This window comes from Erythrolamprus reginae, chromosome 12, assembly GCF_031021105.1.
Source record: "Erythrolamprus reginae isolate rEryReg1 chromosome 12, rEryReg1.hap1, whole genome shotgun sequence".
Classification (NCBI taxonomy): Eukaryota; Metazoa; Chordata; class Lepidosauria; order Squamata; family Dipsadidae; genus Erythrolamprus; species Erythrolamprus reginae.
Window position 1 is genome coordinate 9,119,445 of NC_091961.1, and position 25,556 is coordinate 9,145,000.

General features: G+C 43.8%; 1 protein-coding gene across 1 annotated transcript in view; it reads left to right on the forward strand.

Annotated features, from left to right (window-relative positions):
* The first annotated feature begins 6,630 nt into the window (after nucleotides 1-6,630).
* The window catches only part of PPP2R2A (protein phosphatase 2 regulatory subunit Balpha), a 120,785-nt gene continuing 101,859 nt past the window's right edge, over nucleotides 6,631-25,556 (forward strand). Inside the window, exons 1-2 of the mRNA XM_070765699.1 lie at nucleotides 6,631-7,386; nucleotides 11,185-11,262. Coding sequence (XP_070621800.1) covers nucleotides 7,380-7,386; nucleotides 11,185-11,262 — 85 coding nt within the window. The 5' untranslated portion in view covers nucleotides 6,631-7,379. The remainder of the gene's footprint in view (nucleotides 7,387-11,184; nucleotides 11,263-25,556) is intronic.

A 25,556-nucleotide genomic window follows, 5' to 3' on the forward strand; every position in this document is an offset into this window, starting at 1 on the left:
GTGGGAAGGAAGGAAGGAAGGAAGAAGAAATGGAGGGAACAAGGAAGGAAGGAAGGAAGGAAGGAAGGAAGGAAGGAAGAAATGAATGGAGGGACAGAGAAAGGAAGGACTGTTTTGGGGTTGTTGTTTTTTTCTTCTCTTAACATACATTCAAACAACACAGTGCACCATCTAATTTTCCATGAATAAAATGCGGTATTTTGTTAGTAACTAATATCAATCATCAAAACAGTTGGAAAAGTTTTTTTTTTCTAATTTTGTCATCCAGTTACATTCATTTTATTTTAATTAAACTCCCTCCTTAATGTTCCTTCAAAAAGTACACCAATTATATTTCTAACTATTATGTCAAAGTGCTTCCTTCTTTCTTTATACATTTTTCTATAAGCCAAGAAAACCTTGTATAGCGAATCAGATGTTAACAAAAAAAAATTAAAAACAAAACATAAACATATACGAATTTCAGACTTCTTCTCCCCCTCTAAACAGTATGTTCCCATTTTGTTTTTTACTTTAAAATAAGGTATGTGCAGTGTGCATAGGGATTTGTTCATAGTTTTTTTTTATAGTCCGGCCCTCCAACAGTCCGAGGGACAGTGAACTGGCCCCCTGTGAAAAAAGTTTGGGGACCCCTGCTCTGGAGAGTCCAAAGCATGATACCATGGTCTTTCAAGATCGAAGGATGCCAAAGCACATAAAAGAAAAGTTCATCAAGAATCATTAGAACACATTTTTAATAACGTAATAAAATTCAAAGGATATGGAGAAAAAGAGAACTACGGTAGTTTGTTAAGCAGTCGTGCCCAAAAGGTGATAAAATTTGACACAACTGACTTAACAACCAGGGAGTTGTTAAGCAACAGAAATTCTGGTCCAAATTGTGATTGTTTCCTACCTGGACTACTTCGAAGAGCTAACAACAGGATCCAATACAATGATCCCTCGTTCATCGCAGGTGTTATGTTCCAGGACCACCCGCGATAAACGAAAATCCGTGAAGTAGGGACAATAAATCTCTCTCTCTCTCTTTCTCCCCCACACACATTGTCCCTCACTTCCCCCTTCTCTCTTTACCTCTCATCTCTCTGCCTCTATCTCTGTCTCTCTGGGGACCAGCCAGCAGCCTACCTCACTTCTTCTGAGCTTATCCTCACGCAGAACTGCAGGGCTTCCTGGTTTTACAGCCAGCTGAGCAGGATCAACTCTTCTCCTGCGCTCCGCACTCCGATTCTTTCTGGCCGGGCTCCAGTTTCAGCCACTGCTACTGGGACTTCCAAGATGCGCCGAGGGAACACCCAGCCCAGTTCTCCACAGCTGCAGGCGGGGATTCCTCCTCGCGAGGGGCTCCCTAAGGCTCAGCTCTGCACCAGGTTAAGCCCCAGCAGCAACTCGTGATGCACAGAGTCCGCGAAAGGTGAACCGCGAAATGGCGAGGGATCACTGTATTGCAGAAAACTCACTTTTATAATTCTGTCGCAATCAGCATCCCAAATGAGGAGGTTTAATACCACAGAAGCTTATGAACTGTTTTATTCCATAAATTGTTGTTCTCAATTAGTGGTACCCATGATCTGTAGGTGGATATAACTTTCATCCAAAATTGGAGATGAGCCGGAGGGTGCCCCAAAGGGAAGTTCAGCTGGATTCTAGTTGAGCGCGCCAAGATTGTATTATCTGGTCTAGTGGTTAAGGCACCAGGCTGGAAGCCAGGACAGTGCGAGTTCTAATCCTGCCGGAGGTATGAAAAGCAGCTGGGTGACTTTGGGCCAATCACTCTGTCTCAGCTCAACTCACCTCACCTCATTGTTGCTTTGGGAGAAAAAAAAAAGAGACGGAAGGAATGTTAGTTACCGTATGTTCACTGCTTTGAGTTACTCATAAAAATAATAAAGGGCGGAATAAAAATAGATAAATGAAGAGAGTCGGCATCTCCTGGTTCTCATACCAGCTCTGGATTTTAGATCCAAAGCAAAACAATAAGCTATAGGACAGTGATGGCGAACCTATGGCATGGGTGCCACAGGTAGCATGCGGAGCTATATCTGCTGGCACATGAACCATTGTCCTAGCTCAGCTCCAAGGTACATGTGTGTGCTGGCTGGCTGATTTTTGGCTCGCACAGAGGCTCTGGAGGACGCTTTTGGCTTCCAGAGAGCCTCCAGAACAGTGATTCGCTGGCTGGGGAATTCTGGGAGTTGAAGTCCACCCATCTTCAAACTGCCAAGGTTGAGAAACACTGCTCCAGAGGGATGGGGGTGGGAATTTTTACCCTCCTCCAGCTCCAGGGAAACCTTTGGACCCTGGGGAGGGTGAAACATAAGCCTACTGAGATCACCAGAAGTTGGGAAATAGGCCATTTCTGGCCTCCAGAGAACCTCTGGGGTGCAGGGGAAGCTGTTTTTGCACTCCCCAGGCATTGAGTTAATGGTGTGGGCATTCACGCTTTGGCGATAATGCTTGTGCATTATCTTTCGGCACCCGAGGGGAAAAAGGTTCACCATCACTGCTATAGGAAGTCCTTGACTTAGAACCATTCGTTTAGTGACCATTCGAAGTTACAATGGCATTGAAAAAAAAAGACTGATGACCCTCCTTCCCCTTTTTCTATTAATCATTCAGTGGAGGCTTGTTTTCTTCCATTATAAAGAACATTCTAGAGAGCTTATATAATATTATCAAAATAAAGAAAAATCTCAAAAAACCTCAAAAAAACCACAATCTTTTCCCACCTTACATTGAAAAATTACATTACATCAGTATAAACAATATCAAACTCTAATATTGTACCCATCTTAATTCAAACTTTCATTTCTACATTAAATTAATTCATTCAATATCAACTTATCCAATAATTACTAGAGGTTCTATATACTGTATATCTAAATAGAACTTTAGAATTTTTGAGTTTATGGGAAGGTTGTTCCTAACAGTGCCTGGGCCCCAGTCCGTTCCCATTGTTTATTTTAAAGTTAGTGCTACAAAAACTGCCAGTAGTGTGATTACTGTACTACCAAAAAAAATATATCTTTCCACTTATTGTATCCAAGAAAGGTAATACTGTAACAACAGAATGCCTGTAAGCATTTTCTTTCCATCTGGGCTCAGAAGCTTTGATCAATAGATGGGTGGAACTCAGAATACCGCATGGAAATTTGAGAAGCAGCAGTCTAGATACAAGAGGAAGTTTTCAGGAATTGGGCATCTTGGCCAAACAATGCAGCAGCAGCTGCAGCTCTGCTTTTTCTACTTTTCCAAAGTCAGCACTATTTTGGAAAGTTAGATGAAAACGTTTCCCAACCTTGGCAACTTGAAGATATTTGGACTTCAACTCCCAGAATGCTGGCTGGAGAATTCTGGGAGTTGAAGTCCAAATACCTTCAAGCCGCCAAGGTTGGGAAACACTGCTCTAGATCAATGATGGCAAACCTTTTTTCCCTCGGGGGCCGAAAAAGTGTGCGCATGTGCTATTGTGCATACACGAGTGCCATATTCCTAACTCAATACCTGGGGAGGTTGAAAACGGTCTCCTCCACCTCCTGGAGGCCCTCTGAAGGTCGGAAACAGCCAAACACCATCCCAGAGCCTCACCCCACCACCCTCCGGAAACATCCTCCCTCCGGAGGCCTTCTGGAGGCCAGAAACAGCCTCTTTCCCAACTTCTGGTGGGCCCAGTAGGCTCATGTTTTGTTTGTTTGTTTGTTTGTTTATTTATTGGATTTGTATGCCGCCCCTCTCCGGAGACACGGGGTGGCTAACAGCAACAATAAAGCAGTGTACAATAGTAGTCTGATGTTAGAAATAATTGAAAGCCCATTAATATTAAACAAAAAACAAAAAAAACCCACCCTCCCTCTGGAGGCTCTCTGGAAGCCAAAACGCCCTCCCAGAGCCTCACCCACCCACCCGGATGCCCTCTGGAGGCCGGAAACTGCCTCTTTCCCAACTTCTGATGGGCCCAGTAGGCTCGTGTTTCACCCTCCCCAGGCTCCAAAGGCTTCTCTGAAGCCAGGAGGGTAAAAACATCCTCAACCATCCCTCCGGAGGCTCTCTGGAGGCCAAAAACGCCCTCCCAGAGTCTCTGTGTGAGCCAAAAATCAGCAGGCTACCACACACATGCATGTTGGAGGGCAACGGCTCATGTGCTAAAAGATATGGCTTCACCATAGGTGTGCCATCACTGCCCTATGATATAGGTGATTGCGAATCTGTGGTACGGGTGCCACAGGTGGCATGTGGAGACATATCTGAGAGTACACGAGATGTTGCCCTTTGTCAGCTCCAGCACTTATGTTCGCACTGGACAGCTGATTTTTAGCCTTCCGGAGGGCAAGGGAAGTCATGTTTGCCTTCTCCAGGCTTCAGGAAAGCCTCCTGAAGTCTGGGGAAGGCGAAAAATGGCACAACAGGCCTATCGAAAGTTTAGAAACAAACTTCCAGTAGGCCCACTGGGCCCATTTTTCACCATTCATAGGCTTCAGTGAGGTCTGTATGTGTGCGCAAGGGGAGAGTGCAGGGGAGGTTGTGCATGCATGTATGGGAGAGGGCATTGCATTATGGGTGTGAGCATGTGCGCATGTTCTATTGCAGGCATGTGTGCCCTTTTGGCACCAGAGCAAAAAAAACGTTCGCCATCACTGCCCTATATCAGTGTTTCCCAACCTTGGCAACTTGAAGATATTGGGACTTCAACTCCCAGTTTGTTTGTTTATTTATTATTTCTGTGCCGCCCAGTCCCGAAGGGACTGCCGCTCAGACACTATACTTTTCCGCCCCCCCCCCAAAAAAAATTAGAGGGGACACTGCCTGTGGGCGTGGAGTATGCATTTTGTTTCAACATATTTCAGTGCAAATTGGGTGCTCTGGTGTGGAGCTCCAAATTTTGCTACCGGAACTGCGTTCCTGACCATTCCCGTAGGACCCCATCACCAATGAAGAGCCTTCTCTGTACTTTATTTCATTTTATTTATTTATTTGTTTTGTCTAGTACATAATGGAGGTATGTGAAGATATAATCATATTAATATACATGAATAAAAGATTAGAAAAACATTAGAAATGATAGTATTCATATACATGATGCTAGTAAAACATAAAGAGACAATAGGACAGGGGATGGAAGGCATGCTGGTGTACTTATGCATGCCCCTTACTGACCTCTTAGGAATTGGGAGAGGTCAACAGTGGACAGTCTAAGGGTAAAATTTTGGGGGGGTCAGGAGATGACACTACAGAGTCTGGGAGTAAGTTCCATGCTTCGACCACTCGATTACTAAAGTCATACATTTTGCAGTCGAATTTGGAGTGGTTTACATTAGAAACATAGAAACACAGAAGAGTGACGGCAGAAAAAGACCTCATGGTCCATCTAGTCTGCCCTTATACTATTCCCTGTATTTTATCTTAGGATGGATATATGTTTATCCCAGGCATGTTTAAATTCAGTTACTTTGGATTTACCAACCACGTCTGCTGGAAGTTTGTTCCAAGGATCCACTACTCTTTCAGTAAAAGTCAAACATTAAGTTTGAACCTGTTGTGTGCTCATGTGTTGTTGAGGTTGAAGCTGAAGTATTCATTGACAGGAAGGACATTGTAGCATATGATTTTATGGGCTATGCTTACATCATGTTTAAGGCAACGTAGTTCTAAGCTTTCTAAACTTCTCCCACCCTCCTCTGAAGACTGACTCATTTATGTTGTCAGGCTCGGGCAGATTAGATCTTAGTCCCTGGCCAACGAATGATTGTTGTATGATTGTTGTGTGATTGATTTTTAATTTAATTAGAGATTTTAAACTGCTTTATAATTTTAATTGAATTGGATTCATTTCATTGCATTTTACCGTTTTGTATGTTGTAAGGCGCCCGAGTCTTCGGAGAGGAGCGGCATAGAAATCCAATTAATAAAAGAAATAATAATAAATAAACCAGCAAAATGTAACTCCAGCAGGAGCCCCAGAGATGGTCAACATCACCTCAAGATAATGACAAGGCTTTTTTATTTATTTATTTATTTATTTATTGGATTTGTTTGCCGCCCCTCTCTGTGGACTCAGGGCGGCTAACAACAGTGATAAAAGCAGCATGTAACAATCCAATACTAAAACAACTAAAAAACCCTTATTTATAAAACCAAACATACATACAAACATACCATGCATAAATTGTATAGGCCTAGGGGGAAAGAAATATCTCAATTCCCCCATGTCTGATGGCAGAGGTGGGTTTTAAGGAGCTTACGAAAGGTGAGGAGGGTTAGGGCAATTCTAATCTCTGGGGGGAGTTGATTCCAGAGGGCCGGGACCGCCACAGAGAAGGCTCTTTCCCTGGGTCCCACCAAATTACATTGTTTAGTCCACGGGACCCGGAGAAGGCCAACTCTGTCGGACCTAACTGGTCGCTGGGATTCGTGCGTCTTTTTTACCTTCCATTACCTTTTCAAAGCTGTTGTCCAGGGTGTGGCCGCTGGGTATGCTACAGCTAGTAGGAGCCACAGATAAGAGCTGAGTGACAGGTGGGGATCTAAGGTTAAAACACCAGCTAAAGCTTGACCCCAACCTCTCCCGCCACCGGCTGATTCTCCTCAGAAAAATCAATAACATCCTTCCCTCAGGCTGGCGGCGGCACCGGCGCAGAAGGCAAGAGGAGCGGCCGAGCCAAAGAGCCGCCGCCTCGGCTGCAATTGCGCAAGTTCACTTTCGGGTTTTTTTTTTAACGCTCAGCGCCAGCCCTACCCGCTAAGGCAGGGGGTCTCCAACCTTGGCAACTTTAAGCCAGGCGGACTTCAACTCCCAGCATTCCCCAGCCAGCAAAGCTGCAACTTCTCAGCAAAGCTGGATAGGGAACGCTGGGAGTTGAAGTCCCCCAGGCTTAAAGTTGCCAAGGTTGGAGACCTCCTGCGCTGAGGGAGTTCACCACGCGGAAAGCGGGCTGTGGGAACTCGAACCCTTCTTCCTCCTCCTCCTCAAGGCGGCCGCGCCCTCCCATCCCCAGCCCTGCGAGCGCAACGCGCGGCCTTCCCTCCCTCCCACCTCCGACCTCCTCCCCTTTTTAAAATTTTTTAAACCCCCCGCCCCCTTCCTCTTCTCCTTTCGGGCGAGCCGCCTCTCTCCACCCTACTTCCCCCCCCCTCGGCCGGCTGACGTCACCCTCGCTTCTGCCGGCGCCATTTTGAAAGGAGGGGGGCTGGTTAAGGAGGAGGAGGAGGAAACGGGGAAGCCCTGGAAGCGAAGCCGGCCTTGCCCTCCCTCTCCCCCCCTTCCCCGCCGGCCGCGATCCGCTGCCATCCTCCCGCCACGTTCTTTCCCACACCGGCCCGGCCGGAGGATTGAGAAGCTGAGAGGCCGCTTCATCCCGACCGGCGACCATTGGGCGCCCAGCATGGCAGGTATTAAAAAAAAAAAATTGGGGGGGGGGTGCAGGGAAGGAGCGGCGCTTTGGCCGGGAGTGTGGAGCCTGTGGCGCCGGGGCGGGCGAAGGAGGAAAGCGCCGGAGCTGGCCGAGGGCCGCTTCCTTTCGCCTCGCTCTCTCTCGCAATGCTGGTTGAGGGGGAAACCGCGGTCGGCTTTTCTCCCCCCCCCCCGCCTCCAGTTTACCTCAGCGGGTCTCTGGAAAGGCGGGCTCCCTTCTCAGGGCCGCCTCGACGCCCCCCCCGCCCCGCTTCCCTTGAGGGATGGCCGGCATGGAGGCTTTCCAAAGCGGCCCCTTCTCGCCGCTCCTCGGCCGAGAAGTTGCAGCGGGGTCCATACCGAGGCGTGCGGGGCTGCTGCGCCCGCCCGTCAGTCTGTCCGTCTAAGGGGCGGGAAGCTCTCGGTCTTTTTCGCCTGCTGCGAGAAACCTCGCAGAGGCTCCCCCCCCCACTCCGGGCGGGGTTGCTTTTTTTTTTTTTTGCACGCCCCGCGTTTGGGGAAGCGTCGGGAAGGGGAAAGGGTGGGCTCCTCGGGCAGCTCCCGTGCAGCCGCTTACTCCTGGGAAGCGGCGTGCAATCGCGGTGCCAGCCCGAGGGAAACCGAGGTGGGTGGGGTGGGTGGGTGTTAGCTGCTGAGAGCTTGAGCAGCCAACATGTGATGCCTGGGTTTCCCCCGAAAAGAAGGCCCTGTCTTATATTTTTATTTTATTGGGAACCTTGAAATAGGCGCTTGGCCTTATTGCCCTGCACTCAAAATCCCAATTGGGCTTGTTATCAGGGGATGTCTTATTTTGGTGGGAACAGGAGAACGAAGGGGCAGGGATAGAGAGGTAGGTAGGTAGGTAGGTAGGTAGGTAGATAGATAGATAGATAGATAGATAGATAGATAGATAGATAGATAGATAGATAGGCTTATTATCAGGGAAAGTCTTATACTGTATTGGGGAATACGGGAGAGAGATGGAGGGACAGACAGACAGATAGATAAAGAGATAGATAGATAGATAGATAGATAGATAGATAGATAGATAGATAGTGTTTTCCCCAAAATAAGACCCTGTGCTATATTTTTTGGGAACCTTGAAATAACCACCTGGCCTTATTGCCATGTACTCAAAAGCCCAATTGGGCTTGTTATCAGGGGATGTCTTATTTTGGGGGGAACAGGAGAACGAAGGGGCAGGGATAGATAGATAGATAGATAGATAGATAGATAGATAGATAGATAGAGTTTCCCCGAAAAGAAGACCCTGTGTTATGTTTTTTGGGAACCTTGAAATTGGCGCTTGGCCTTTTTGCCCTGCACTCAAAAGCCCAATTGGGCTTGTTATCAGGGGATGTCTTATTTTGGGGATACAAGAGAGAGGGGGCGGGATGGATGGGTAGGTAGGTAGATAGATAGATAGATAGATAGATAGATAGATAGATAGATAGATAGATCCAAAATAAGACCCTTGGAACCTTGAAATAAGCGCTTGGCCTTATTGCCATGAACTCAAAAGCCCAATTGGTCTTGTTATCAGGGGATGTCTTATTTTGGGGATACAAGAGAGAGGGGGCGGGATGGATGGGTAGGTAGGTAGGTAGGTAGGTAGGTAGATAGATAGATAGATAGATAGATAGATAGATAGATAGATAGATAGATAGATCCAAAATAAGACCCTTGGAACCTTGAAATAAGCGCTTGGCCTTATTGCCATGAACTCAAAAGCCCAATTGGGCTTGTTATCAGGGGATGTCTTATTTGGGGGAAAACAGGAGAGAGGGGGGCAGGGATGGAGAGAGGGGGGAGAGAGAGATGGTATTTCCCCAAAAAGAAGGCCCTGTCATATATTTTTTGGAACCCTGAAATAACTGCTTGGCCTTATTGCCATGCCCTCAAAAACCTGCTTGGGCTTATTATCAAGGGAAGTCTTATTTTGGGGGATACAGGATAGAGAGGGCAGGATCGATGGATGGATGGATGGATAGAATTTCCCCCAAAACAAGGCCCTGACTTATATTTTTTGCAACCTTGAAATAAGCCCTTGGCCTTATTTCTATGCACTCAAAAACCCACTTGGGTTTATTATTTGGTCTTATTTTTGTGGGGTGGGGTTGAAGCCCACATCTCTTCCTGCTTATTTGAGGAAGGGGGCTTCCCCATTTTACTAGTGCTTGGGGGTGGCTTGAAAATGCACTCGGGAGGCCTGAATCTGCCAGCGCCCCTTCTCTTGCTTTCCCCATTCTTTTTTTTCTTTTCCCTGGAATTTGTTTCACCCACACCCAGTTGGTTTAATTGCTCCGGGTTTGCAAATGGAGCACAAGAGGCCCTATTTAGAACTGCTTTTGCAGCCCTGATGTGCCCACAACACCTCTGTGCACCCATCTGACTCTGGGTTTTTTTTCTTTTTCATCAATGGAAGCAGAGCTTGGAATGTAGGGAGTTACGGCTGGAGGGGGGTGTCCTACTTCTTCTTTTTAAAAAAAATACATTTATTTTTAGAGAAGATTTTGGGTTTCCAGGGAAATCTCCGCTTATGGGCCTTGGCTTTTGCTCTTTCAGGATGCATTCGGAACACTGTAGCATGCGTATGGATTTATTCCCATCTCTAAACATCCTTTCCCATTTCCAGATATGGTCAAATGATCCAGGACATTGTAACAGGAGGGAGATTAAAATAGAATACTTTTGTTTCCACTTTTCCTGTGTTCTACTGTTCTTGAGCCAGGAAGGAGAGTACATAGTTACTACAAACTTTGTTCTCCCTGTAGAGCTCAGCTTTTCAGCAGAAAAGGGAGAGAGAGAGAGAGAAAATTTGCACCCTTTTTTTTGCATTTGGTTTGGAGGGGAGGGGGGGGCGTGAAAAGAAAAGGGCTCCATTTTGACAGCCCTCTTTTCAGGAACTAGAAGCCTAGCAGCTTGTAATTCTTCACAGTCTTTTCCTGTATGAACCCAACCCAAATGACTGGCTTCGAATGACATGAAGAAGAAATGGGTGGCGACTGCTGGGTGTTTTGTACATGCCTTGGCGGCAAGGTTCAAGTGATTCATTGTCTTCCGCCTAGGCAGAAATGTTCCTGAAATTTTCTCTTCGATCCGTCTTTTACGGTAGTTTGAAACTTACTTGTAACTTTAAAGCAGCCTGGCCACCACCTCTTCAGCTTTTGAGGTGGTAGCTTCTGCTTTGTATTTTATGTTATTTTTAAATTACGTTTTGTTTCTTTATAATGCACATAGCAAAGGTTCTTAGCTTAGGTTTCTGTTGTTTTTTTCCTGTAGGCGATGAAGTTTGTTCCTGCTCCCGCTAATGAGGATGTTGATTTATTGTTCTTAAAATACAGTTTGGGGGGAGAATGTAGCCAGGTTAAGGGGGGGAGAGGGGATTTAATGCAGAAAATGAGTTTTGTTTGTTCGGCCAAGGAAGCACTGCATTTTTTTCAGGGAATTCTAGGAGACAGCCGAGGTCATTTCTTGCAACTGTGGTGCGATTTTGGGAATGTATTCAGGAATGTAATTTAGGAAACTGCTGAGAAATTACAGTGATTCTGGGCTGGATTTGTTCCAGGCTAATTCGAACCCAAGGCTTAGGTGGCAGGTGGAGGGAAAGAATGGCTTGCCAGGAGGTGATCCGTGGGCTTCAATCTGGGCTGAGAATATCCCTGTGGGTGTGTAGAGTTTGCCTTTGCAGCGTCATCCGCTGCACTGTTTATCAGAGCGGAATGATAACGCCGTGCAGCCAAATTTCATACAGTGGGTGTGGAATTACGTTTATTTAACTTCTGTTCTGTTTCTAGGAGCTGGCGGTGGCGGGAATGACATTCAGTGGTGTTTTTCTCAGGTGAAAGGCGCTGTGGACGATGATGTAGCGGAAGGTAAGAACAAGTTCTGAGCCCCCATTACCATTGCTAATGAGAGCACAGTGGAAATGCTGCATTCCTGGGATAGTTCAATTTTCCTTTTCCTGACGCTGGGCCTAGAGAGAATATCCTGCAGGTTTTCTGAAGTTCTGAAGTTGTTGGGGCATTCCTCTTTTCTTTGGCGATGTATTCAATGGTTAGAATCGGGGTCGCTTTTGAAGGGGATGCTAAACCTTTCTTCACATGTTTCTTTCCTCTGTATTTATTATTATTATTTAGATTTGTATTCCTCTGTATTGGAATTGCATGCTTTGAAAATAATTTGGAAGAGGAGCTTTGGCTTGCTCATGGCCTAGTACCTCTTCTCTACTAATAAAAGCAGCCCAACTTTGAAAGGGATTTGCTGAAGTCTGGAAAAGATGTGGCCGCTTTAAAGAATTATATTAATTTTAATAAATTAGGGGCAATGCTCTTTATTGGGCTGGAATTAGCCTGGAACAAATCCCGTCAACTAAACAATGCCGCTTGGCGGGACCCAGGAGAAGAGCCTTCTCTGTGGCGGCCCCGGGCCTCTGGAACCAACTCCCCCCAGAGATTAGAATTGCTCCCACCCTCCTTGCCTTTCGTAAGCTACTTAAAACCCACCTCTGCCGCCAGGCATGGGGGAATTAAGACTTTTTTCTCCCCCTAGGCCGTTACAACTGTATACATGGTATGTTTGTATGTATGTTTGGTTTTTATATATTAAGGGGTTTTAATTTGCTTTTAGTATTGGATTTTATTGTATATTTTCATGATTGTTGTTAGCCGCCCCGAGTTTTCAGAGAGGGGCGGCATATAAATCCAATAAAACTAAACTAAACTAAACTTTATAAACATGAAAAAAGAGACAAGTATTTTGATGAATTGACAGATGGATTTTCTAGTCAATGCAGCGTATTGCTTGTATATGTGGGTCCATACCTACATGTATTATAATGTAAGTTGCATGCAATGTGTAAAATGACCTTTCGTTCCTTGAGTTATTGCATTTTTAAAAAAATCACCTGTAGCTGTTAAACCTGGACAATTAACCATGCATTGTGCTTTTCTGAATAGATGCCACTATTAGTGTGAGCACGTTGTGTCACTGAGCCCTGTGTTCTTACTGTAGCATGAAAATGGAGAATGATTTCTAGGTTTTTTTTTTAATGATATGTTTCTGGAAGCATTGGGGGAATTGGAGCATGCATAGTATGGGTCAACAGATCACACTGGTGCAGAAACAGTAACAGTTTCTCAGGGGGGGAGAGCTGTGTAGTCTAATCATCTTCTAAGCCTTCTAAGAAGGGAAATTGGGCTTTTTCCTTGAAGGTAACACACCTAAGTCCAAAGATTTGACTTTCCTTTTTCTTGAGGATGGGTAAAACTTACATGATACGAAGGGCCTGCTTTGTATGCAGATGGATCTAGGTTTTGTTTCTGGAAGCAAAACCTCTGAGAACTTTAGCGTGCAACTTTTAAAAAGCTACTGTGGTTTGAGTAAAGATGCCTAGTAATATCCCAGAGATACATAGTGTGTTTACTTAACAATGTATGCGCCACATAAACCTTTGCTGGAATCACATATAGTGGTACCTCTACTTACGAACTTAATTCGTTCCGGGACCAGGTTCTTAAGTAGAAAAGTTTGTAAGAAGAAGCAATTTTTAATCACTGTATTTATTTTAAACACCATTTAAAACAATGGTTTAAAACTTTTTTTTTTGGATATTTTTTTCATTAACTGCAGTGGACTTTCCAAATTGAAACATTGGTTTCAATATATTACAATATTGCTGAATAAGCAAAACACACATCAAAGCTGCTTTGTGACGCATTTCATATATAGACTGCATGCCCAAGAAATACCAATGTTTGTAATGTTATCTGTCAGGGGGGGAGAGAGAGACAGAGATAGAAAGATACAAAGAGAGAGGGAGAGAGGGATACAGAGAGAGAGGACAAGGGGGGAGACAGAGAGAGGGATAAAGGGAGAGAGATACAGAATAAATACAGACAGAGGGGGAGAGAGACATAGAGACACAGAGCTACAAAGATGGGGGAGAGGATACAGAGGGGGGGGAGATAGAGAGGGAAATGGGAAGCGTGCCATAGAGCAGTGTTTCCCAACCTTGTCAACTTGAAGATATTTGGACTTCAACTCCCAGAATTCCCCAGCCAGCATTCGCTGGCTGGGGAATTCTGGGAGTTAAAGTCCAAATATCTTCAAGTTGCCAAGGTTGGGAAACACTGCCATAGAGAGATACAGAAAGAATGGGACATAGCGAGGGAGAAGGGAAAAGAGAGATACAGAGACAGGGAAAAACACCCAATTTTTACAAAAAATGGGGCTCGCAGAGGGTTTGGGAGGTCTGCAGTATGCTCCTGGAGGCTGGGGGAAGGCAAACGACTTTTTTTTTCTTATTTGCCTCTTTGAAATCTTGGTGCGTCTTAGACACTGGTATGTTTTATAGTCCCCAAAATACGGTGCATGTCACCAGCATTGGGGGAGCATCAGGATTTTAGAGATACTTAGGTGGGGCTTGGCCAAAAAGGGGGTTGGGAACTAGCGCTCCTAGAGCAAGATGCACAGAATAGGGGAAACCTGGTTCATAATAAACCTTCATATGCTTCTCATGCTGCTGGACTTTTCTTTTTAGGTCAGCAGGAGGAGAAAAAAAAATCTATGCTGTCAAATAAGAGTAGCTGGTTTGTATCCCTCCCCTTCTCTTCCTTCCCCATAATGGCTGCTGGTCCATCTGCTTCCTTTCTCTCTCTCCATCCTCTGTCCCTTCTGGGGTTGCCTTCAATGCCTGGTTCAGAACGGCCCCGTTTTATTTCTGTTTACGGACCAGAGCAAGCTGTTTTAGGGCACACAGTGTTTTGTACATCCCTGTTTCCCCCCACCCCCCAGCAAGTACATTCTACGATGGATACTGTTGTAAACTAGAGCTGAGTCTTGCTAAATATGCATCAGTAAAGCCTACTGACCAACGCTGTATGAATTACTGCGCTATTGATCTCTTGCAGCTGGTGCAAAAGCAACGCCCATTGCTGTGAATGCTGCCTGTATGGAGAACAAGTGCAGGGCTGGAGTGATCTGGGATTCTTTTTCTCTCCGTGGTACCGAGATCGTGCTGGGGAAAAACAGTCAAAATCTGGAACTTAAAGAACATAGTCTAAAGCAGCGATGGCGAACCTAGGGCACAGGTGCCATAGGTGGCACACGGAGCCATATCTGCTGGCATGTTGCCCTAGCTCAGCTCCAACGTGCATGTGTGTGCCAGCCAGCTGATTTTTGATTGACACAGAGGCTCTGGGAGGGCGTTTTTGGCTTCCAGAAAGCCTCTAGGGAGATGGGGGAGGGCGTTTTTACCATTCCCCGGCTCCAGGGAAGCCTTTGGAGCAGAGGCCTTCAAACTTGGCAACTTTAAGACTTGTGGACTTTGGAAGAAGAAGTGATTAAAGGCCTAACAAGATATTGGCAAAATGAATTACGGATTAATGAAAGCGAGATGGAAGAAGTAGTAGAAAATATACGTAAGATAAAGAATACAAGAATTAGAGAGATGAGAAGGAAAATTTTACATAAATGGTATTTCACGCCAGTAAAACTAGCACACTTCCAGAGGAAAGGGAAAGGAAATTGCTGGCATGGTTGCCAAATAAAAGGAGTTTTTATGCATATGCTCTGGGAATGTGTTGAAGTTCAAAAATTTTGGAAGGAAGTACAGAATGAAATAAATAATATGCTAAACATTAATTGGATAATCACGAAAGAATTAGCAATACTAGTTAAATATGGGGAATTACGAGAATTTAAAGAAATCAAAACAGCAGCTTTGGAAAGCGCTCAAGCAGTAGTGGTATTAGGGTGGAAGGATAGCAATAAATGAACAATCCAGAATTGGTACTGGTACATGGTGGACCACATCCACTTCAAAATTATGGAAATAAGATTAAATAACTTTGATGAAAATAAATTGGAGAAGCTGATGGCACGATGGAATAAGGTGAAAAATTATATCTTAAGACTTAAGTAGAATTTATGACAACAATGTGAAAAGAAATGTAAACCGGAGCTAAGGAAGAAATTGAAACTTATTGCAAATAATTTAACGCCCTAAATGGTGGTGGGGTTTTTATTGGTGTTGGGCACGTTTTCTTTTAAGTATTTTTTTGTTTGTTGTAATAAAATTTAATTTAATTTTTTTTTAAAAAAAAAGACTTGTGCACTTCAACTCCCAGAATTCTGGGAGTTGAAGTCCACAAGTCTTAAAGTCGCCAAGTTTGAGAACCCCTGCTTTGGAGCCTGGGGAGGGCAAAACATGAGCCTATTGGGCCACCCAGAAGTTAGGAAACAGGCCGCTTCTGGCCTCCAGAGGGCCTCTGGGGGCGAGAGAAGCTGTTTTCACCCTCCCCAGGCATTGAAGTATGGGTGTGGGCACTCGTGCATGCATGATAGCACACAAGAACACTGTTTCAGCACCTGAGGGAAAAAGAGGTTTGCCATCACTGGTCGAAAGAAAAGAAGAATTGGGGTGATGTGATAACAGCATTTCAGTATTTGAGGGGCTGCCACAAAGAAAATCAGGTCAAATTATTCTACGAAGCATTCTGCAAAATTATTCTCTCTACTGTATAGTTGAACAGAGAGACGCAGGCATATAACTAGAGCTATAAAAATAGGGAAAGATATTCTTGCTTTAAAATTGGAATGTGTTGCAATACTTTTAATGAAGGAATTGAAGCACAATCTTAATACTTACGTTAAGGTATCTAGTTAGGATAGCAAGATAATCTGAGTTGTTGCTTTTAAAAAGATTGAAGTGATTCAAAACCAACAGGCTTGGAACTATTTAATTTGTGGGAACTGCTCCTGTCTTGGCAGGTGATCTGTGCAATCTGCCTGGGTTTCAAATAGGTCCCCTTCTAATGTAAGATGATTGTGGGATGTCAGAGACCAAGACGTTGGCCATGCTTAACTCAGATGACCTTTGGGTGCCCCTGTGCTGGCACTCTGATGAAATCACATTAGGTCTCGAGCTTGTCTCATTCAGTCTTATGTACAGTGGTACCTCTACTTATGAAATTAATTTGTTCCATGGCGTGGTTCTTAAGTAGAAAAGTTTGTAAGAAGAAGCAATTTTCCCCATAGGAATCAGTGTAAAAGCAAATAATGCGTGCGATTGGAGAAACCACAGGAAGGGAGGAGGTGCTGTTTCCTCCCAGGAGATTCCTAGAGAGGCCCCACGGAGGCTTCTCCCTGCCTTTTCCGGTTACAGTTTCGGAGGCTCGGGTTTGTAAGTGGAAAACGGTTCTTGAGAAGAGGCAAAAAAAAAATCTTGAACACCTGTTTCTTATCTAGAAACGTTTGTAGGTAGAGGTACCCCTATACATGTTTGAAGGATGGATTTTTCTATCAATTATTTGAAGATGCACATAGACTTACGGCCACAATTGCAACCAAAATTTAGATTGCTAAGCAAGGCAGGTAGTAAGTAAGTCACGCTCAATTTTGCAACCTTTTTTTCTATCACAGTTGTTAAGCAAATCAATGCAGTTGTTAAGCAAAGCATGTGATTGTTAAGCGAATCCAGCTTCTCGCATTGACTTTGCTTGTTGGGAAGCTTGCAAATGGCAGTTGCATGACCCCAGAATGATGGAACAGCTGTTAAGTACATGCTAGTTGCCAAGTGCCTGGACTTTGATTGCTTAGTCATGGAGATGCTGCAGTTATGTGAAGACTGTTCATAAGCCAGTTTTTTCACTGCCTCTGTGGCTTGAAACAGGCATTAACAAATGGTTGCAAATTGAAGTCTACTTGTAAAACATATTGTTATCCCTTCTAGAGAGACATGAAGGGCACGTGGAAGCTACTCTGTTTTCGAGCAAAAGTTGGCCCGAAGCTAAGAATGCAACAGTTAAAAAAGTTTCTAGGTGAAGGTTCACTTGTGTAACAGACAGCGGATAAAAGTAGACATAGTCTTCTAACTATGTCCCTGCACCAAATACAAAATATTTCATCATTCTCAATCCAAGATGCAAGACCCCAACAATAAATATATTGTTGATTGTGGCCACGAATGGGTGGAGAGTGATAAAGATCAACTGGCTTTCTCAGCTAAGTGCTTTTATTTATTGTTAAAGTGGAAAGGGACCTGGCAGGTCATCTAGTCCAACCCCCTGCTCAAGCAGGAGACCCTTCATCACCCCAGTCATATGGCAGTCCATTCTTTTGAACATGTTTTTTTAAAAAATATATTTTTATTGATTTTGTAAATATGGTTACATAGAAAACAAACATAAAACAGTGCACAGTGTGTGTGCCCATCACCTGACCGACAAGAAAAAAACCCCATCACCACCATATATTTCCTTGGCTCTACTTTGCATTTGTTATTATTGAAAGAGTGATTGGAGTTTATTTTTCACATTTGCATCACAGATTCTATTCAGCATATAACCTTTCACCTTATTCCATCGTGCCATCAGCTTCTCCAGTTTATTTTCATCAAAATTGTTTAATCTTATTTCCATGATTTCAAAATGTATGTGATCCACTATGTACCAGTACCAGTTCTGTAGTGTCCATTTTATAGACTCTTTCCAACCTAATTCTTTTGAACGTGTTGAGTATGGGAGTGTTCACAACCCCCAATAGGCTGTTCTACTGGTTGATCGCCCTCACTGTCAGGATGTTCTTCCTTATTTCCATGTTGAATCTCTCATTGGTCAGTTTCCATCCGTTGCTCCTGGTCTGTCCCACTGGCGCCCTGGAAAATAGTGTGAAGCTCTCCTCTCTGGGGCAACCCCTCAAGTACCTGTATATCTAGCATATCCCTGTAAACTCCTATCATATCCCTCTATCCCTCCCATGCCCAGTTCCAGCAACCTACCTTCTTATTTCTTCGTTTCTAGCTTGTTGGACCTGTTGGGTTGCCTCTGGGAGGTCCAGTCTATCACATCTTAAAGTCACAGGGTTGGGAAGAGAGTCGGGCTGGCGCAGCAGGTAGATTGCTGTACTGCAGGCCACTGAAGCTGACTATAGATCTGAAGGTCAGCGGTTCAAATCTCATCACGGGCTCAAGGTTGACTCAGCCTTCCATCCTTCCGAGGTGGGTAAAATGAGGACCCGGATTGTGGGGGAAATAGCCTAGCTCTGTTAAAAAGTGCTATTGCTAACATGCTGTAAGCCGCCCTGAGTCTAAGGAGAAGGGTGGCATAAAAATCGAATAAATAAATAAATAAGTCCCTTTCTGCAGACTTTTGGAGAAAGAAACTGTCCCTGAGCAGAATATATGTATGTGTGTATAATTGGTTGTGGGTTAGGGCAAATTGGCTTTCGAAAGCTTTACAGGGAAGATGTGATCTGAATTCAGCTTTCTTTCCCCCTTTCAGCTCACTATCCTTGTCCGAAAATAGCATTCTGTAGTAGCAGGAAGCTCTCTGCACAGAAAACTCTCATCCACTCTGGTTTGGGGGAGGCTTGGTGGACTTCTTTGATTGAGAACTGTCAATAAATGGGGATGCGTGTAGCTCAGGGTTGAAATAAGAGGATCCTTGGGGCTCTCTGAGCACGCCTGTTTTCTTGCAGATGTTTCTTTTTTATATCAACTTTTATATTTTTTAAAAAGCTTTTATACATATCATTATGTGAATGGTGCGATGTCTGAGTATCATACATTTCAATACAAATAAACATATTCATAATTATTATGTTCTATTTTCCTTATTCCATATTAGGTACCCCTCTCTTTTACAACAAAATTTTTATTTTCATATATCTAAACTTCCACTAATATTTCCCCCCTCCATATATTCAAAGACACGATACTCTGTTTTGTTACTCATATTCCCATTATTATCTCTTCTTCTCTGTATATTTTGTTAATACACACAAATATATCTGCTTTCACATTACCCACACAATAGTCATATTTTATATTATTTTAATAATAAATAAATAAATAAATAAATTCAACCTCTCATTTCCAGTTAATAATGAATTCTCATACATAATTTTCCAGTTTCATATCTACTTGTAGTAATGTTTATCCCAGTATTTATTTATGTTAGATACCAGCTAATTGCAAGCCTATATAATTTTAATATTAATACAATTATTAACATATAATCATGACATATCTATAACTCTTTTTCTCCCTTTAATCATTATCTCTTGCCCATATCCCATCCTTTAATCCCACCTTTTAAAAACTGTTTTTCTCTTTTTTATTCCATCTACTTCTGAGTTTATATTCTGAATCCATAATTTATCTGTTTCTCTCCTTATCCTGTCTTTCCCCACTGTTTAATTTGAGATCTTTCTTCTTGCAGAAGTTTCATTACTCAAACTATGTCACATCACCAGTGCTAGTCTAGAATTGATGAAGTTACCTAGCACTGACGTAGTTCGGGTAATGAAATTTCTGCAAGAAAACAACCAAGCTCAGAAAGCACCAAGGAGCCCTTATTAGGACTCTGCCATGCTTTGAATGGAGAAGTTGAGAAAGGCATGCAGGCTCACCTGTTCTACAGTTCCCCAAAGCAAACACATCTTGTTCTGGTTCATGCTGGAGCTATGCAGTCCTGGGAACCAGACACATTTGCTTCAAGGCGATAAGGAGAGTCCCTCATGAATGTCTTCATGCTCTTTTCTTTGAAACTAAAGGGCTATATGGAACAACTGGTATTTGCTGTCTCCTATAGATCTGTGCTGTCTGGACAATTGTTAGCAATACATCCTTATTTTCTCTAGTCCTCAAGCTAATTTAGATAGTTACCATCACAATCATATTGGCTCTGCTTTAACTGTGAGGGTTGCCCAAAAACTAATGCACCACATTTTTTTTTCAACAATTATTTATTGAACACAATGAAACTTGCACACAGGAAATAATGATGTTTCTCCTATACTCCCTATTTTTCCACGTAATCTCGGTCCCATTCTATGGCCTTCCTCCAGTGAGACACAAGGGCGTGTGATGCCCTGTCTGTACCATTCCTTGTTCTAATGGCCTCACCCTTTGTTCTTCTCATGGCCTCACCCTCTGTGCCCAGTGACTAACCGTACTTCTGTTGACTGCAGATTCTCCATAAAATGTACACAAACATTTGTGAATGTTACCAACAGTTTCTCTGCAGTGAGAAATTAAAATGACGACATGCTGCTTGTAACGTACATCATTTACAGATGCCATTTCAAAACACTGCTGCCATCGTGGGGCTTCCAAGATTCGCCCACGTTTCTTCAACACTCGGTGGCTTGCATTGGCTGCCGATCAGTTTCCGGTCACAATTCAAAGTGTTGGTCATGACCTTTAAAGCCCTACATGGCATTGGACCAGATTACCTCCCGAACCGCCTGCTACCGCACGAATCCCAGCGACCGATAAGGTCCCACAGAGTTGGCCTTCTCCGGGTCCCGTCGACTAAACAATGTCGTTTGGAGGGCCCCAGGGGAAGAGCCTTCTCTGTGGCGGCCCCGGCCCTCTGGAACCAACTCCCCCCCGGAGATTAGAACTGTCCCCCACCCTCCCTGTCTTTCGTAAACTACTCAAGACTCATTTATACCGCCAGGCATGGGGGAGTTGAGATAGCTCTTCCCCCTAGGCCATTACAAGTCATGCATGGTATGTTTGTATGTTTGGTTTTATAATAGGGGTTTTTAGTTGTTTTTTATTATTGGATTGTACATGTTGTGTTTATTATTGTTGTTAGCCGCCCCGAGTCTGCGGAGAGAGGCGGCATACAAATCCAATAAATTATTATTATTATTATTATTATTATTATTATTATTATTATTATTATTATTAATTATCTATGCTACCCGAAGAAGCACAAAATTTACACAGGCACTCCTGACAATTCAAACAATGTATGTCTAAAGTTTCGCATTCGTACCATTATGGTAGGCTGATGAAAAAAATGTGGTGCATTACTTTCTGGGTGACCCTCATATAAGGATACAGAATCTTGCAAGTCCCTCCCTTTCTCTTCCGAAAAAATAAACCTAACCCAAAGTAAAAACTCTCCCCAAAATTAAGGACGGTCCTTTCTGAGATGCTTTGTCCATTCCTTTTGGACTCAAATTTCATTTCTCAGACTTCTCTGTACAGTGGGTCTTCCTCCTGTCTCCCATGGTCATTCTCACATTCAATTTCAAGAGTTAGCAAACTTTGGAATAGCGTGAGCCCCCTGGAATTATAAAATAATTTGTGCAACCTGCATCTCCCCACAATTGGGTTGTCAGAATGTGCTCCGGCAGGGTCCCCACTCTTCCTTGGCAAGTTGTTGAGAGAGTCCAACAGGTAAGAGGATAGTCTCCCAATGTGAAGTGTTGTCCCCTTGCAACAAATAGAAGAACTCACACTGTATGAAACAGACGTTCAATTGTAGTGCCAAGGACCCAAGATGATGGTGATGATGAAGATGAATAATAAATAATAATAATAATAATAATAATAATAATAATAATAATAATAATAATAAGCGTTTATTTATAATGCTCTTTTAACAAAGGGCAGAACGGCATGTTAGCAATAGCATTTTTTTAACAGAGCAAGCATATTGCCCCAACAATCCAGGTCCTCATTTTACCCACTTCGGAATGATGGAAGGCTGAGTCAACCTTGAGCCAGTGATGAGATTTGAACCGCTGACCTGCAGATCTAGCAGTCAGCTTTAGTGGCCTGCAGTACTGCACTCTACCCACTGTGCCACCTCGGCTCTTGAGGATAATTATTTATTAAACTTGATCTCCCCTTCCTTCTCAGGAATCATCCCCTGAGAAAGATGAGGCTATATTAAAGTGCTTTGATCCTGGGTAGGATATCATGAGGATTTTCGGATTGGGTCTGTTGTAGAAGATGTTACTATAGGGGCAAAGGCCATCAGAAGAAAAATTGATGTTGGATCCTGGGCTCAGCCTGTATCCAGGCAAAATGGGAGTAACCCCTTCCTCCCCAAAATTAGTTTCCTTTTGCTCTAGGGAAAGAAGAAACACAATAATTTCTCAAGGACGCAGTTCCTTTCCTTAGTGACAGCCCTACTAGTAGGGAGGTTTAGAATAAAAGTAGAATTTACCAAGTTTGCAGATGATATTAAGCTGACACCCTAAGTAGGCTCAAGATTGAACACTGAATTTCATTGAATGAAATTCAATGCAGAGAAAAGTGAAGTCTTACACTTAGGCAAGAGAAACCAAAAGTACACTTTTAATGTGGATGAAACCAGGTTTAAGAGTTATGTGTGGTTGTGATTGTATAGTATTGATTGTTTTTTAAGATAGCAGGTTTTAGTCATAGTTTTAACTATTAGATTTGTATTGTACTGCTTTATTGCTGTTGTGAGCTGCCCCGAGTCTTCGGAGAGGGGCGACATACAAGTCTAATAAATTACTATTATTGTTGTTGTTGTTGTTATTATTATTATTATTATTATTATTATTATTGTTATTATTATCAGTAACTGTGAGAGGGATCTTGGAGTCTTGATGGACAACCAGCTAAATATTGTGTTTCCCCTGTAATAAGACTTGTCCTGATATTAAACCCAACAGGGCTTTTCAGGATATGCACTGAAATACCCCCCCCCCCCCAAATAAGCCCCTTTCCCCAACTACTTACGCATATGCAGCCCACCCCACCTGATCCCCTCCTCCATCTCCCACTTCCAAATTGTGCCCAAATATCTAACTGGAGTCTTGGAGCTCCTCCGCTTCTCTTTCCCGGACGGTCTGTGCAGGGAAACATCTTTCAATGGAAGGAAAAACGTCTTGCAAGTTCAATCAATGAACAACTGCTTGACCTTGCGAGACGTTCTTCTTCGCACCTCTGCCATTAAACGATGGGGGCTCCCCTACTTTCCTGCTTCCAATCTCCCCATGACCACAGACACCACATCCCCCTCAACCAAAATATAAATATGCAATGACCAAAAAAGAAAGATGGACAGATAAAGAGCAGAGAACAAGGCAGGGTCTGTCATCCATCCAGCAACCATCTCCAGCATGGAACTCGGCCATTTGTTCTCCAGGCCAATCAGCAGAGTCCAGTCTTAATCCACTTGCAGAAGGATAGGAGGGTTGGAGGAAGGTCTTACCATAGAGCAGTGATGGTCCTATGGCACGGGACCCGCAGGTAGCACGCAGAGCCATATCTGCTAGCACTGAAGCTGTTGTCCTAGTTCAGTTCCAACATGCATGTGTGTGCCGGCCTGGTGATTTTTGGCTCACACAGAGGCTCTGGAAGGGGTTTTTTGGCTTCCAGAAAGCCTCTGGGGGGATGGGGGAGGGTATTTTTACCCTTACCATTTGGAGCCTGGGGAGAGCGAAACACGAACCTACCAGGCCCACCAGAAGTTGGGAAACAGGCCATTTCTGGCTTCTGGGAGGTGAGGGAAGCTATTTTTGACCTCCCAGGCATTAAATTATGGGTGTGGGCACTCATGCATGTGCAATAGCGCATGCCCACACTTTTTTGGTAACCGAGGTGTTCTGTTGGGCTCTCTGGTAGACTCCTCCCAAAAATTCACAGGTACAAATTTCAGACACACACATGTTTGAAAATTCAAAACAATGTTCTTTATAATGAAAATTCCCTTAACCTAAGCCCTCTTTTGGTATAGCAAAGAGCACTCGTCTCCAAACAAACTGGTAATTTGTACAAGTCCCTTATCAGTTCTGTGATACTTAGCTTGCAGCTGTGAGGCAATTCACAGTCCTTCTTTCACAAAGTGAAACACACTTTGCTCTGGTTTAGTTTCAAAGCGGGGAAAAATCAGCACACAAAAGGTCAAAGTCAGCAAAGCAGGCACGAAACACAATGATCAGATAATTCTCCACAATGGCCAAACCCACAGGCTGCTATTTATAGCAGCCTCACTAATTACCACAGCCCCACCCAACCACAGGTGGCCTCATTTTCTTTGATAATAATCTCTCAGTTGTTGCTGCCTATGCATCGCTCTCTGCATGCGTGGCTGTATCATTAACTCTTCTTCTGAATCCAAGGAGGAGCTAGATAATTGATCTCCTTCTGAGCTGTCTGCCCCACTCTCCTCCTCCCTGTCACTCATGTCTTCTTGGTCAGAGGAGCCTTCATCATCAGATTCCACCGGGGGCAAAACAGTCCTGCAGCATGTGGATGTCTCCCCCACATCCACAGTCCTTGGGGCAGGAGCTGGGCCAGAGCTAACCACAACACGAGGAAAAAATGGTTCGCCATCACTGCCATAGAGGGTAATCTGTTATCACCAAAGAGAAAGTTTGGAGTCAATCTTGGTCTTTGGAACTTATTATTATTAGGTCGGTTGTATTGATGGGTGTTTACTGGTTTCTCTATCTCCCTGAATAGCCTTTTAAGCAACATCCAAAAAGGGAACTGAAATGAGAATCATTTTAATGTTTACTCATGAGGACAGAGTGCCAAATGCTTTAGCAAATCCCCTGTTTGTTTTCCTCTCGTTCAGTTTCCACCAGCATCTCAATGTTTTATGCTTTGATTATTTTGGTTCCCATTTTTTTCAAAGTGAGAAGCAGGATTTGACTGTTCTTGGGTTTATGGGCTGCTAATGAGAGGAGGGATTTTGGGGCTAAAATAAACAGGCTAAAGTATGCCATTTCCTTCCCATGCACGACCACAGCATCATTTTCAAGGGGGGAAAGGAAGTCTCCTGGCCGTTTGCTCCCACAGCGAAGGCTGGTGAGATGTCTTCCTATTGCCATTGATTTGCACAATGTGTCACTTTTCCTCTGATTGTGTCTTTCCTTTTTTTAAGTGTCAAGGTCCCTTGATGGATTAACTCGGCCTTCCTTCTTACTTTGGAAAGGTCCTGGTATTTTGGCTTTAGTTCAGCTGCAAACGAAAGAATCGGGCAGCTCTTGATGAATTCTAAGAGGCCCCAAGACAAGAAAGTGGTTTCACATATTCATCCTGAAGTTGCAAATGTGAGTTTGCCTTGAGCTCTGCCCGAGGACATCTTGAAGAGAATTCTTTTGGTGGAACAGCACATTCTCTGACGTGTAACACAACATTAGATTTTTGCACTTTGATCTTGTTGAGAAATGTACAGTGAGGCAGAAAGAAGGCATCTGTCTGAAACAGTTTTAAGAACCTGTTGATAATATTCAAAGTTGTACAGTCGTTGTGTCCCCCCCCCCCACGTGGAGACTGTTCTTTGGAATTGCTTCAGCATTTGGTTTATATAGTGTTGTGGTTCAGCCTGAGGCTGATCAGGGACCAGCTGCGTCTCTGCTGGCTCCATGTCCGGAGGAGGATGACAGC